General features: G+C 38.1%; 1 protein-coding gene across 1 annotated transcript in view; it reads left to right on the top strand.

Annotated features, from left to right (window-relative positions):
• The window catches only part of znf236 (zinc finger protein 236), a 61,139-nt gene extending 47,380 nt beyond the window's left edge, over positions 1 to 13,759 (top strand). Inside the window, exons 27-32 of the mRNA XM_042489830.2 lie at positions 1,142 to 1,299; positions 1,538 to 1,657; positions 2,071 to 2,265; positions 6,066 to 6,195; positions 8,463 to 8,636; positions 12,588 to 13,759. Of these exons, the coding sequence (XP_042345764.2) occupies positions 1,142 to 1,299; positions 1,538 to 1,657; positions 2,071 to 2,265; positions 6,066 to 6,195; positions 8,463 to 8,636; positions 12,588 to 12,709 (899 nt within the window). The 3' untranslated portion in view covers positions 12,710 to 13,759. The remainder of the gene's footprint in view (positions 1 to 1,141; positions 1,300 to 1,537; positions 1,658 to 2,070; positions 2,266 to 6,065; positions 6,196 to 8,462; positions 8,637 to 12,587) is intronic.
• Positions 13,760 to 14,054: the final 295 nt, after the last annotated feature.

Below are 14,054 nucleotides of genomic sequence, written 5' to 3'. Positions count from 1 at the left end.
TTAGACCGAAGCATTCCAGTCACTTTGTATGTTAATGTGGTTCCACCTGCACTCTGACTGATAAACTGTACCCGGCCCATATTTGCCTTTTTATTAAAATCAAATATCATCTGATGTTATTCACTGTTAATATAATGGAGGTTCCTCCCTGACCAGAACTAATGAATATGTCATTATTATTTTTGTAGTGAAGGAGCAAAACCCAAAAAATGCCTCGGTAGCTGGCTGATTTCCATCACATATGAAAATACAGGGACATATTTTGCGGTCATCAAAACAATCCATGCCCGGCAACCACTGGTCCATAGTTCACATTGAGGCCTGTAACCATAGAAACCATTCCAGTGCCGCATGGGAGAATATTGTTCAACAAATTAATCTGAATCTGAAACCATCCTTCATTCTGAGATGGATTTAATTTGTTTCATTCGTAAAAGGCTTTAAACTGAGAAATGGGTCATTTTAGTGTGAAATAATACTCTTACTGGAGTTCCAGAGATGTTTTTGCTCAGGGAAAATAAAAGTATGGTTGAAACATTGCAACTTTAAGGTCAAATTTGCATTTGCTCAATAGGAAAAAAATAATTTAACTAGTTGCAATTAAATTATACATCTTCAGTTGTGGTTACACCTGTGGTTACTGATAATAACAGCAAGTGCAGTTTAAAACTACAAATCCAAGAAATTGAAGGGGCGGTAAACACTCACATACTTAAGCAGCTACTTTGTCAGAAATACAAAAGAAGAGTAACTGGTATATATACAGTTAAGAGTGCAGCCAAAAAAATGTTTTTGTAGTTAAGGTCTCAGTCAGTATATGACCTTCTTCATTATGCCATGAGTGAACGTAATCTCATATCTCTTTGTTTTGTGATACAGATTTTGTGGCAGTGATTCATTTTGTTTTGTGCTGTCTTTGAAATCCCAGCTGCTAATAAACACAGCTACTAGGTACAAAGTTTGGACTCTACATTTGTGACAAAGAACTAGTCCTGATTCAAACACAGTTTGTGTACATTGTACTGCATTTGCCTCAAAAAGAGTTCTGGCTGTTGTTGAAAATCATGTCATAAACCAGTTAAGGAGCTGAGTGCTAAAACTCATATCACTTTGACCTTGTGGTCTGTCTTTCTCTTGTCAGTCTCCAGCCTGCCACCTAGCACCCGCCTGTCACATACTGCTGCCTCCCAGAGCCTAGTGATGTCACCAGGAGGTGTGGCCAGCGATGACAGCGTTACACTGACGCTGGCAGATGCTCAGGGAATGCTGGATGGTGTCACTTTAAACCTCAATACACAGGTGAAAAAAGACACGGGTCATGCAGACATAAACACATTTAGATCTAGAAGCCATTTATTGCCATTATTTGATATCATGACTGATTTCAAATCAAGCTTGTCTTAAAATGTATTTCTCTACTCTGCCTGAGTCTGGAACAGAAACATTAGAAAAATCTGTGATATTATTATGTGTGTGCAATGATAAAACTTTACATGTAGTTTGTCAGCTGCCAAACCAGAGTATTTTTCATCTTTAGGGTCAGACCTTCCCTGCAGTGCTAAATGACCCAGGACAGCCAGCCAGCTCGGGCCAACAGGTCATACTGGTCAGCCACCATTCCCAATCCACAAACGGAGCGTCTGACAATGGATACAATGTGAGTGTGTTTATGTTGTGTGTGTAGTTTGCTATTAAAGATATCTAATAGAGGAACTGTCAAACAGAGGTGGATTGTGGTTTTATGTTGACGAATCAGCATATGTTTAAAATGGCAACATGATAATCCACTGTGATGGGTTACCTATCTAAAGCAAATATTACTAATATGAATAGTAACTGGGGGCTGCCATGAGGATATAAAAAACATTCATCAACCTCAGAGAAGTTACGATTTTTATGGGACAAAAGAGACAAGACCAGACTCATGAAACTACCAGTATGTATGGCAAGTATAAGTATTCTGTAAAAACTAGAAAATATTGCTAGATATTATTTTTTTCGTAATGCTTGTACAAGTGTGAGCTTTTGTGAGTAATTCTAATTACTTTCTAATCTTCCTGTGTGATCCAGATTGCTGACGACGGCCATAAGGGTGGGAAGGATGGTCAGACGGAGGCTGATAATCGCAATCAGTGTTACTACTGTAATCAGGTGTGCCAGAATGCCAACACGCTGCGACGCCACTGCAGGCAAGCTCATGGCAAGGACCGCTGTCATGTCTGCAGTCTCTGTAACAAGGCCTTTAAGCGAGCTACACACCTGAAGGTAAGAACTCATGTAAAAATAGTAGACTCGGATGATAAACTGCTTTAAATGTAAGCTACTGAAAGGCTACTTTTAATGATGATGTCCACCAAGCTACTGTCTTTAAACTCTCATTTAAGGATGCATATAAAACCGACGAATAAGACTCTAGATTTTATGAAAAACGTAAATCAACCCTCAAAACTCAAATCTTATTTTTAGCCATCAGCACCTCCTCCTCAGGCTGGAGAATGAGTGCCGTCTCACTATGTGAAGCAAAAATAGGAGTAATTTATCAAGTTATCGACAACAAAACAAAACACTTAATATGAGAGGTGCTTTGCAACTGAATTAGAAAGAGGAGTGCACATGCTTCTCTTTTCAGATGATCCTCTTCACGTGGTTGAGACACTCAAACACATAAATGCTGGGGTTCTCAGATCAGGAGGAAACAGGAGGATCTGGATTTATGCACAAGCTCTTTCACCACCACATGCAATATTTCTAAGCAAAGGCCACTGTTCGGAGGACGAAACTTGCCATTTTTAAAAAATAAATAAATACATGTTATTTATTTATTTGTTGTCACGTTGTCCATCTCATTCTCTTGAACATGATATCTCTAGAATGCCTCAAGGGAATTTCTTCAAATTTGGCCCAAACGTCCACTTGCAATCAATGATGAAGTGGTTAGATTTTGGTGGTCAAAGGTCACTGTGACCTAGCCTCCATCTCATTATCTGGAACACAATATCTTAAGAGGGCATCAAGAGACTTTTCTCAACTTTGGCAAAAACATCCACTTGGACTCAAGAATGAATTGATCAGAATTTGTCTGTCAAAGGTCAGGGTCACTGTGACCTCACAAAATGTGATTTTGTGTATTACTCAAGATTTCATTTGTAAATGTAATGAAATTTCACACAGATGTCTAATAGGATAAAATGATGAAGTGCTGATGTTTTATGTCCAAAAGGACAAAGGTCAGCTTCACTGTGATATCATTACATTCTGCAAAAACTAAGTTGTGGCCATTATTCAATATCATGTTATATGTAAAGATCTTCCGTGCTGACGGGAGGAAGATGTGTGTAAAGCATCCACTTTTTCACAGACATAGATGCAAACTGTAAGAGCAACTTGAAAAACTTGTGGAGGCACACAACCATAAGGCAGTAATTCTAGTTTCTATTTCAAAGCATATGTATTTATTTTTAAAATTAACATGCATATTTATTTCAGAATCAGGGCTTTTACTTCCACATCTGTGTCTTTATAATATCATTAATTTGAGTAATTTACTAAATCATTCATTATATTGTAAGCTTTAGACCTCCATACCATTCTGCCACAGGTTTTTACCTTTGTATATGTGCCTTGGCATATTGAGCAGTATTTGTCTTTATTAAAAGTAATGAAATGATATAATCTTTGTTGATTCTGAAGAAGGCCGGAGTGCTGAAATGTCAAGTGAATTTAAGAGAAGTGCATATGCAGCCAGAGTGTGCAAAACTTTTATCCTACTTTCAAGTCTTCTCGCAGTGTTCTGCACCTCACTACAACCCCGCTGTGTTTTTTTTGCTATATTTCATAAAAGTAATGACATTGAGATTAAGTGGGTGTCACACTGAGAGTGACTGAGTTCCTTCCTCTCCAGGAGGTCCCCAGGCTGCTCATTAGTCTGCACTGAGAACGCAGATGCTGATTTTAGATTTTGGAAAAGGCCCTGTGGTGTGAAAGATATATTGGTAGTGGTGTTATTTTTTCATTTTGTTAGCCTGTGGATAATGATTTTGCCTTTTAATTATAGCCGGACAACCGAAAAGTGTGACTTTTTAATTTGGTAACACTAAAAAAGTGTTTAATGATTACATTTCTTAATTTGAGCTTAAGGCGCAGTGCTTGATGGGTTGGGGAACATCAGTAGACTCACACCGGGGGAGAAACTGAGTATTTTTTCCTCACATGACCTTGATAGCCAGATAAACGAAGGGGAATGGGTGTATCGGCCCACTTTGATGAATCACAATATCTCCTTTGTTTCTCTTTCACAATTAGCTGGTGACTTAAAATGACCATCTAGCTTACTTTGTCCACAGCACATGTAGACATACTGAGACACAGTTAAAGTTTTATGGTGTCAAACCTCCTAAGGTTTAATGGCATTTTTTTTAAAGGAGGGTTAGAATTGATACAAAGTGAGCACCCTGACATATGTATTTTATTGGGAGCATTGTTAGTGAAGAACTATGTACAGGAAACCCTCATTTTTGGTTGTAAGTTTGAAAGTTTGCATTTTTTTTATAAAAGTTCAAATGTTTTTTCCAAACGAACCAGTCTCTTTTGATAAACACTGCCTCCACAATGAGCCAAAACAACCGCTAGACTTACTTATCTCCTTGTAAACTTGATGCAGTTACAGCATAATAATTTTTTGCCATCAGTGATGTTATTATACCAGTGTTTCCATTCACTTTCCCATGTGCCCATCTCTTCTGTGTTGCCCAGTATTTGTCTCGGCTCAGCATTGTCACCAGTATTCTGGGTACATGTCACCGCTTTTTCAGTCCTGCCCTCATAATTCTGATGCAACACTGTGAACCAAGGAGCTGCTGTATCAGAATGATTTTCTCATTAAAATTGAAATTCAAGAATGAGTAGAATGCAAGATGGTGTTGCAGGGTGCTGCCAAAATCCCATTTTGAGAAGGTGATAAAGAAAGATGATCATCCATAGAACATTACAGGGGTTTACACTTTACCCTCTTTAAATGATTTACACTAAAAGGCCATGCCGATGCTTGTTGGGTTCTTAAATGTAATTATTGATATATTTATATATGTATATATATATATATATATATATATATATATATATATATATATATATCCTTCTCAAAAAATAGTTTTGGACCAGCCATATATTCAAGATTTATTGACCTTTTTCTGGATTAATTATTTTTTCTTTTTGGCACTAAACATTACAAAATGGAAATAAAAACATTTTATTTTCTGAGTGAAATTGCTTGTTTTCAACATTATCAGTCCAAAACCCAAAGATATTACTTATACTTTCATACATGACTAAGAAAAGTGTCATATTCTCAATTTTGAGAGACTGGGGCCAGCAAATATTTGACCTTTTTCCTTTAGAAAGGCCAGAAAAAATATCTAAATATTTGCTGATTAATTTTCTGTTCATCAAATAATCAAATTATGGCTCTTATGGCACAGTACCGCAGTGCATAGCGGTTTTACCTGTTTTAAAGTGATTATTCAAAATAAAATATGTCAACTTACCATTCAGTGTACCTGAAAGATCACGAGGAAGCATGATGGGTGAATTATTGGTTAGAATTTCCATGTTATTTAGCCTCTAGACTGTGACATATTTTAGCTTGATAACATACATCAAAAGCACATTTAGAAAATAATGGATGTTATGAAACATCTGCTTCAAAGGGATTCAACCCAAAATTTAAAACAAGCATGTCCTCAAATTAACCCATGTCTGCATACATTTGTCCTGTCATTTTCATTTTTCGATTTTTGGCATCAGCAATCCGCCCAGCAAAGGAGCACATAGCAACAGTAGATCCTAAAAGATGAGAAATGCAAGAGAAAAGAAAAGATACTGTGTCAAATCAAAGGATAGATTTTTAGTGACCAGACCCAGAATCTGAATTGTGGTGCAAACAGTTTGTCATTTTCTGCCTGAGCAAAATCTCTGTGCTCAGACATCTATGTTCAAGCCACCCTCTAGTAGAGTGTTTTTGTGTTCTTTCCTGTAAATGATGCATTGAATTTTAAATCTTTCCACAGGAACATGAACGAGTACATCAGCCAGGGCCGTCACCCAGCTCTCAGAAACCCAGAGTCTTCAACTGCTCCTCCTGCGAGAAGGCCTTCGCCAAGCGCAGCCAGCTGGAGAGACACAACCGAACACACACAGGTAAGACGATTACCTAATGCCAAAACTGCTGCATGCCAAAACAAAAATCACAACACTGAAACTCAAATGTTTTCAAAATGTTTATAGATTAAAATGAATGTATTACTATTATTATTATTAAAATGTATTTAATCTTTATACTAATGCTACTTTTACAGCCTCAACTTTTTCCTTTTTTCTTTTATTTTACTAAATTCTGCTTTTTTAAATTTGTATGATATCATTTTTATTTCATAATATTACTTTCACAACTACCTATGTACCTGTGTTATTATAAATATTTTTTAAAAAAAACAGCATTTCAGAATTCAGTTTCTAAAAGGAATGTAAATTATCATGTATTAATCTCATGGATGTGTGAAAATCATGGAAGTTGTGTGAATAAAAGGTCATGTAGGTCACGTAAATGGTGTTTAAGACTGCTTGTGTGCATATGTTATATAACAGGTGTATGCTGCTTCATAAACTGTATGTCAAACATTCCACAGCAAATTACTCCATTAACGTGCTCATGGTGAAATATTTAACTGACGAGTAGAGAAAAAAAGTTTGATTGCTCCACATCAGGGCAACAGCTGTTTGCCCTAAAAACAGACATAATTTTCACAGACCATGCTGTAAAGATCCTCAGTATTGTTCCGTAGATGTGTTTCTTATAATTAACATAGTTTCTAGTAAAAACAAATCAAATGGTTCCATGTCAACAGAGCCATGATACAGTCCTGAGGAATATGGCCAAAAAAAGAAATGAATGCAAAAACAGGACACTACACGGAGAGGTTGTAATAATTGTCAGCTTTCCCCGTCAGACTCACCAGTGCATGCATCCATACAGACACGGCTAATAAGCAGCTTAATGCCTTGGATTCCTCATCACTCTGTGAAATCCTAAGCACCAAGACATTCTTATCAGCCTTCAATGTACACAAAGAAACGATCCTGTTGGTCTATTACCATTTCAATACATCCATTTAAATACTGTGAAGACACATTTTCATTCTTTTGTCCCTGAGCAACACTGAAAAAAACTACATGGACACATCCTCCATCTATTAAAAGATTTTGTGTGACAACAGTAGGTCTCTCCAGATTGTGGGTGTCCCATTAAAATTCAATAGGTCCAGTTACTAAAATTTCCTCCCAGCAAAGGTCCAAACCTCATAATGTCTGAATTACATCCCATAGCAGACCCCAGCATCTGTCAAATAAGATCAACAACATGCATTTCCATATCTTTTTGCACAATTTTCAAAAGTAAGGTTAACATACAGTCACACTGAACCAAACATGATCAAAGTTTGTTGTTTTTCTTTAACGGGAAAAACAGTGTCTGTAGTCAGAAAGTAATAGATTGTCTGTTGATCTCCATGCTGTCATCTCTCTCACGTCTCTCTTACACTGTTCTCTCTGGTCAGCTGTATGCACAGGGTAAATAATCGATTTGACTGGCTTAACAGAGTGAAGATACTGCCGTATTAAATAGATTAGACAAGGCCATGGACAAAATCCATGAAAAAAGCAATGCTTGGCAAAGATAATTTATTTTCATTTATTTATCATTTGGTCATGGGTCCGGAATGGACCGCCACTTAGTCCAAGTCCGAGTCTTGGTTTGGAGAGCAGTGTGCCATTTAGAGATGCCCATCTAGATCTCAAGCTATAAGAACATGCATACAATGACAGGACAAAAGGAAAAGCGCCTCAAACTGTGGAACCAAAGACTCTCTTTCCAATAAAAATGATCATGGGAGTATTTCAACAATGCTGCTCACATCACAGCTGCTTGTCTACATGTGCACATATAAATACAAATATAAAGCACATATAAAGCAAAGTTTAACAGCAGTGGTGGGTTCATTAAAGAGGCAGTGCACGATTTTACACAAATTAACACCATTTGTGTGCATGTGGGAATATGTGGGAGGCAACTAAAGTACTTGTATTTCTTTAATAAAATAAATAACAACAAAACTGTGTATATTCATAGCACCATTATGAAGGGCTCATGGGGTGTGCGGCTTGAACAGTGTGATTGCTTTTCACAGAGTTTGCTGTTATTTTTTATGTCTCATAACATATTATAGTCCATTATTAGAGTCCAATAATCTCAACTCAACCATGGCTTCATTTATTTGCACTAATTATACCAAAGTACAACATTGTAAACCACAGTTAATCAAGACAGCACCATTATGATGCATGAAAATAATACCAATTGCAGCAGCACTGAATTATCAATAACCTGTGGCTCTTTATTTTCTGTGCAGGGGAGCGTCCCTTCAAATGCAGTCAGTGCGACAAGGCCTTTAACCAGAAGAGCGCTCTGCAGGTCCATATGGTCAAACACACTGGAAAGAAGCCCTTCAAGTGCGAGGTGTGCAGCATCAGGTTCACTCAGAAGAGCAACATGAAACACCACATGAAGAGATCCCACGGCTACGGTGAGCAGCTGACTTTACACCACACCAGTGCACATACAAAGACATGCAAAAAACACTTGGGTGTACGGCCAGCTGTTCATGCAGCTGGGCAACAAAAGCTAGTAATCATCTCTCTCGTGTCTAAACGTCAACATAGTTCACTGATTGCTTTAAGAATAACAGGGTAGATAAGCATTTTATAATCAAGTCGCCTTTTCTATCTTGAAGTGTTTGTGTGGGCATGAGTGTTTGTGTCTCACATGGCCATCACACAGTCCACATTCCTTATATAATAGATACATTCATAGCACACCTCACATTAAAAAAGTATCTCTGAGTACTTCAGAGTGCTGAGAGCCAGTGTTGGCCCTCTCCAGTGGAATGTTAAAACTCTCTCACTCTCTCAACTTTTCACTTGATGATCCTTCTCATTATCTGCTGAGAGTAAGCCTTATGCCAACACTCAGTCGCCCCCACGCTAATGTGCATGCACACACACGCTCCCGTCTTGCAGTCTCTCAGAACAGGCTGTCAGAACAGCTTACTTGTTGATATTGCCAGATGCACGTCCTGAATGTGAAAGTCATTACTTCGTCCTGACAGCTGTGGTTGAGGTTTAGGTCCTTGCTCCCCTTTTGGTTAACCTTAACCAAAAGAGCGACACACTCACGTTTTTATTTATTCCATTCAAACACTCCACTTTGGAGCCAGTGTTGGAGCCAGGCAGGCACCTGTTGAAGATAACCTGAGGAGGTGAACAATGCTGACAGATCTGTTGTACTTAATCAGCACGTCAACAGATGCTTCCACTCAGGTTTCCCCGCTGAGTGGGTGAAGATAATTTAAAAAGTCATATCTGAAACATTGGTATCTGTTGTGTAGCTGGGAATAATTTCGAGGTTGTTAAATGTTAGGCGCACTAAATTCACTTTTTCAGGGTTTTCTATAGTTGTGCAAAAACCTGTGAAATTCAAACATATATTTCTACGTCGGATGCATTTGCAGAAATGCGCGAAATATTGTTAACCTTTCATAAAAATCATTCAGTCCTAAATGTCACTTTGATATGGTTCCATGGTTGCCCAGACACAAAGCAGCTATATAACATTTGAACAGCAGATTTGCTTCTGAGCCTAAGATCCGACACATGGAGAGTACAGACCTCACAGTTAAAACTCTGTGATGCGACAGCAAACTGAGAAGGCTAAATTCCAGAGCAATATCCTGGTTAACTTCTACAGAGGAGCAATAGAAAGACTGGAAACATCATGAATTGGCATGGTTCGTGCACGGCCCAGGACAGGAAGGCTCTACAGCGGGTGATTAAAACTGCCCAGAACATCACTGGTTCCCATCTACAGAGCATCAGTGATCTCGGTGAAGTGAGGTGTCTGCACAGAGCCCAAAGGACACTGAAAGACAGCAGCCACCCCAGCCACAGTCTGTTCACTCTGCTGCCATCTGGGCAAAAAATACAGAAGTATCCGCTGCCAAACCAGCAGACGACAGAGAAGCTTCTTTCCCCAGACTGCGAGACTCCACCTCCTAAGGACAAATTTTAATTTCATTTTTTAAAAAATATATTTAAAAACTAACTGGCTATAATTTACCTTGTACTTTGTACCTTAAATCCTGCAAATATACAGTCTTGCAAACTGACACTCTTAAAGCTCAGTGACGAAACCAACCCATTATATCCAACTTGGGGGCCCACCCTGACCTGTTAATAAAAGTCCCACAACTCGACATGATTTAACACACATTTTGCAGTTACCCTGATTTGCGTCATGTACTGTCTCATTCAGACGTGCAAAACTGTCGCTCAGTTAGCTCCCACGTGTTGTCAATGTAATGCAAAGTGACACAATGATAACAGATTTTGTAATAATCTATCTGTCCACATATCTAAAGTAACTCCCCCATTGCTGTCTGCTGGTGGTACAGTTGTCAGATCAGGCAGAAGCTGCAGTGCATCCACACAGTCAGCTCAGGCTCCTTTAATTATTTTGTTCTCACCAAGCCCCCCACCCTCATTTAGATTGTTTTTATCGACCATGTCTTTACCCCTGAATTTATATTAATACATTTTTACCTGTTACACAACCCTTTTGTGGATTACACAGCAGGTATCACAGCCTGGTGGAGGGATCTGAGGTAAAGTTTTATATTATGTGGGGTCAGTGTTTGGGATTGTATATGTGCTATTGGTACTGCAAAACTACAAGAGGTGTCTGTATATGTTTTTTTTTTCTTTATATTTATTTGCCAGTTTTTTAGCTACACTAGCTGTATGGCTTTTGAGATGGTCAGTCAGTCCATCCATTTATCCTTCGTCCACATTGGTCCAGACTGAAATATTTCAATTTTAAACTTTCAGCTATTTCTATTACATTTACATTCATGGTCCCTAGATTATGTATCCTACTGACTGTGGTGATTCTCTGACTTGTCCTCCAGTGCCACCATAAGGTTTAAATTTGTGTTTTATGTCCCCCTCACAGCGCTGCTAACATGGCTGTAAACAGTTTGTTTTGTTGTTTGATTAGGACTATGAATTTAAAACAAAATGGGATCTGCAGAGACACTGAAAAGAACTCATATCGGTCATAGCTGCTGTATTTGTCACTTGTGATGAAGGTTTTCACTAGATTTTACACAAGGAAGGAAAATCTTACAAAGTTATTTCCGCAAATCATTTTGGTGATTTAACCTGTCTGCATTACCAAAAAAGATTTTTTCACACATCTGAACTATAAGCTGCCATTATAGCATAAAACGTAATTAGAAGAAAGAACTGCAGGTAAAGAGTTGTTCCTGTAATATTACTAAAAAATTAGTGTTTTAAGGTTTGAGCATATCTCCAACAGTAGAAGTAGATTTTATTGTTGTTTTAAAATATTAATTACTTCAAATTTCACACAAACATTCAAGTAGACTCAATGATGAGGTGATTAGATCTTGGTGTTCAAAGGTCAAGGTCACTGTGACCTTTCCTATGTCTCATTTTTGTGATGGCGATATCTGAAGATAGCCTTGAGGGAGTTTCTTCAAATTGGGCACAAATGTCCACGAGGACACTGGAATGAACTGATTAGAATTTGGTGGTCAAAGGTCATGGTCATGTTGACATCATACAACATGTTTTTGGCCACAACGTAAGAACCCTCAAGAACCACTTTGACACTGTGCTGATTGTATAGATCTTCTGTGTGTGAAGCATCCATGTTTTCACCGACATGGATGTAAATTTTAAGTGCAACGTGACTGCAGTGCGAAGTCATACAACCACGTGGTGCTATTTCCAGTTTTTTACTTTTGTGGGATTTTACAAAACCACATCAGAGAGGAAGACTGTCATGCAGTCATTTCTCTTGTGCAACATACTAATAGATTTCAAGCACTAATGTGCTTACAACTTAATGAATACGTGTCTGAAGTGTTTCAGATATAGAGAGCGAAAATAAAGGGAGATAATTAAATGACTTCCACTATAAAACTCAATTCAGCGCGTGGCCTGCAGCAGTAGAGAAAGCATGTCTGAACCTCTCAGCCTGTGCCAAAGTGACTTATTGTTGTTTTGTGCACAAGTTATTTTAAGATGAATGTATTATGACACATGGCTCATATCATATTTCCAACTTACAATGAGCTTATTACACATTGTCAGGTCTTATTATATAGTTTATGTAAAGGACATGGCATTTTCATAAAAGCAAGACAGAATTTATGATATTAAAACAAACGCTGGAGGAATGAGGAGGGGAAGATTGCTTTTTGACTAATGCTCCCATTTGCATGACAGCCACTGGCAAATTGAATCCAGAATCCGAGCTGCTGGTGCTGCTCTGTAAATGCGTTTTAATGGGCTTTCCCTCTGGTTTACAAAGCGCTATTATTACCTATCTCAAGGACTGTTACAGACAACACGGGAGTCATGCACAGCCACTTCTTATTCATCATTTCTCCCTTCAGGTCAGATCCAAGATGTGTCCCTGAGCCAAGACGAATCAGTGGCCCAGGTCGAGGTAACACCTGAACTTGACCTAGAAGTGGTTCCTGAATCATCCGGAGACTGGCACACTGTCTTCCCCTGACCACGTGGGTCGGACAGCACTGTATAGTGTACTGAGCACTGATTGAGTTTTAGAACTAAACAACAGAGCTTTGCCAAACATTTTCCTTCTCTCAAAGGGTTTATTTGGTTAGAAAAAGAATTGACTTTATAGATTTTGTCCACAGTATAGCGAGGGCTTTTACCCTAGCAGCAGCCCCCTGCTGTTTATACAAATTAGCAATGAAGAAAGGGGAGTCTGGTTCCCTGTGATTGGCTTAATGACTTTTATCTGTTGTGCTGCTGTCTGATTGTCATCAATATGATAACCTCCGGAGAGGTTTGGCTCGATAAACACAGGCATCCTAGGCAATTCTCCAGTCATCTTCCAGGAGATGCAGGTCCCTCTCATGTTGACCCTGTTGGAAATAGAGGAAACTGGATTCTGTGAAAAAGTTCCCCAGAGACGATTGTCTTGTTTCTTCATTATTGGTCTGCTCACAGGGACATATGCAAAGCTGCAAACAACTTTACTGCTGTCATAGCTTCAATAACAATAACATAGAAAGCTTTTTTCATGGGTCTACAAGAAATGTCACTTTTTTCTTTTCTTTATGTTATTTTATTTTTTTTTTACATATTTATACTATACACATTTCATTTTGAATTTAAATGTCATCAACAGTTTGTTACATATCTTTTAGTTAGAAAACCGTGCCCAAAGTGGTGTAGCAAACATATTAGTGAACAAGGGCAGTTAGAAATGATGACACTTGTTCCTGGATTTGATGCTGTAAGTTTTTTGACTGAACACTTCAGCGTTGTGTTTCCTGTTGTCATATTATTTAGACTCGCAGCACCTACAATTCTCTTACTGTAGTTTGTTCTGTAAATAGTGTAGTTATATTGCATATATTTTCTGATGAACCACCACAACATGGATTGGTTGCAAATATGTAATTTGAGCATAATGTTGCATTTGTAATGAAGCAAAGCCAGTGTACATACGATAAGCTTTTTTCCTCTTTTTTTTGCAGTTGTATTTTCTATTGTCCATAATAAATTAAGAAGATTAAAGTAATTTTTCTACTAATTTAAACTTGCATTTGTTTTTATTGCATCCTAAATTCATCCTACTGATAAAGAAAGACTTTTACAATTTGTGCTTTTAAATGTGCTTATTCACTTTTCGCTGAGAGTTTGATGGTGGGACAGATACACAAGTCTGCATAATAATTAGAAGGACCATGTGTGTGCTATTTTAGTCTCATAAGTGCTAGTGGTTAGGTCATGGTGGTCAGTGTTGTCAGTGATAATGGTCTAACTTTGAATCGGCTGGCATGTATCCATTGTAGTTGACACTTAACATTTACCACAATTCTAGTTAC

Source organism: Plectropomus leopardus, chromosome 11 (assembly GCF_026936395.1).
Source record: "Plectropomus leopardus strain MGB_pleo_1.0 chromosome 11, ASM2693639v1, whole genome shotgun sequence".
In the NCBI taxonomy this organism is placed as follows: domain Eukaryota; kingdom Metazoa; phylum Chordata; class Actinopteri; order Perciformes; family Serranidae; genus Plectropomus; species Plectropomus leopardus.
The sequence above is the reverse complement of the archived record's forward strand: the minus strand, read 5'-3'. Positions and strand labels throughout refer to the sequence as shown.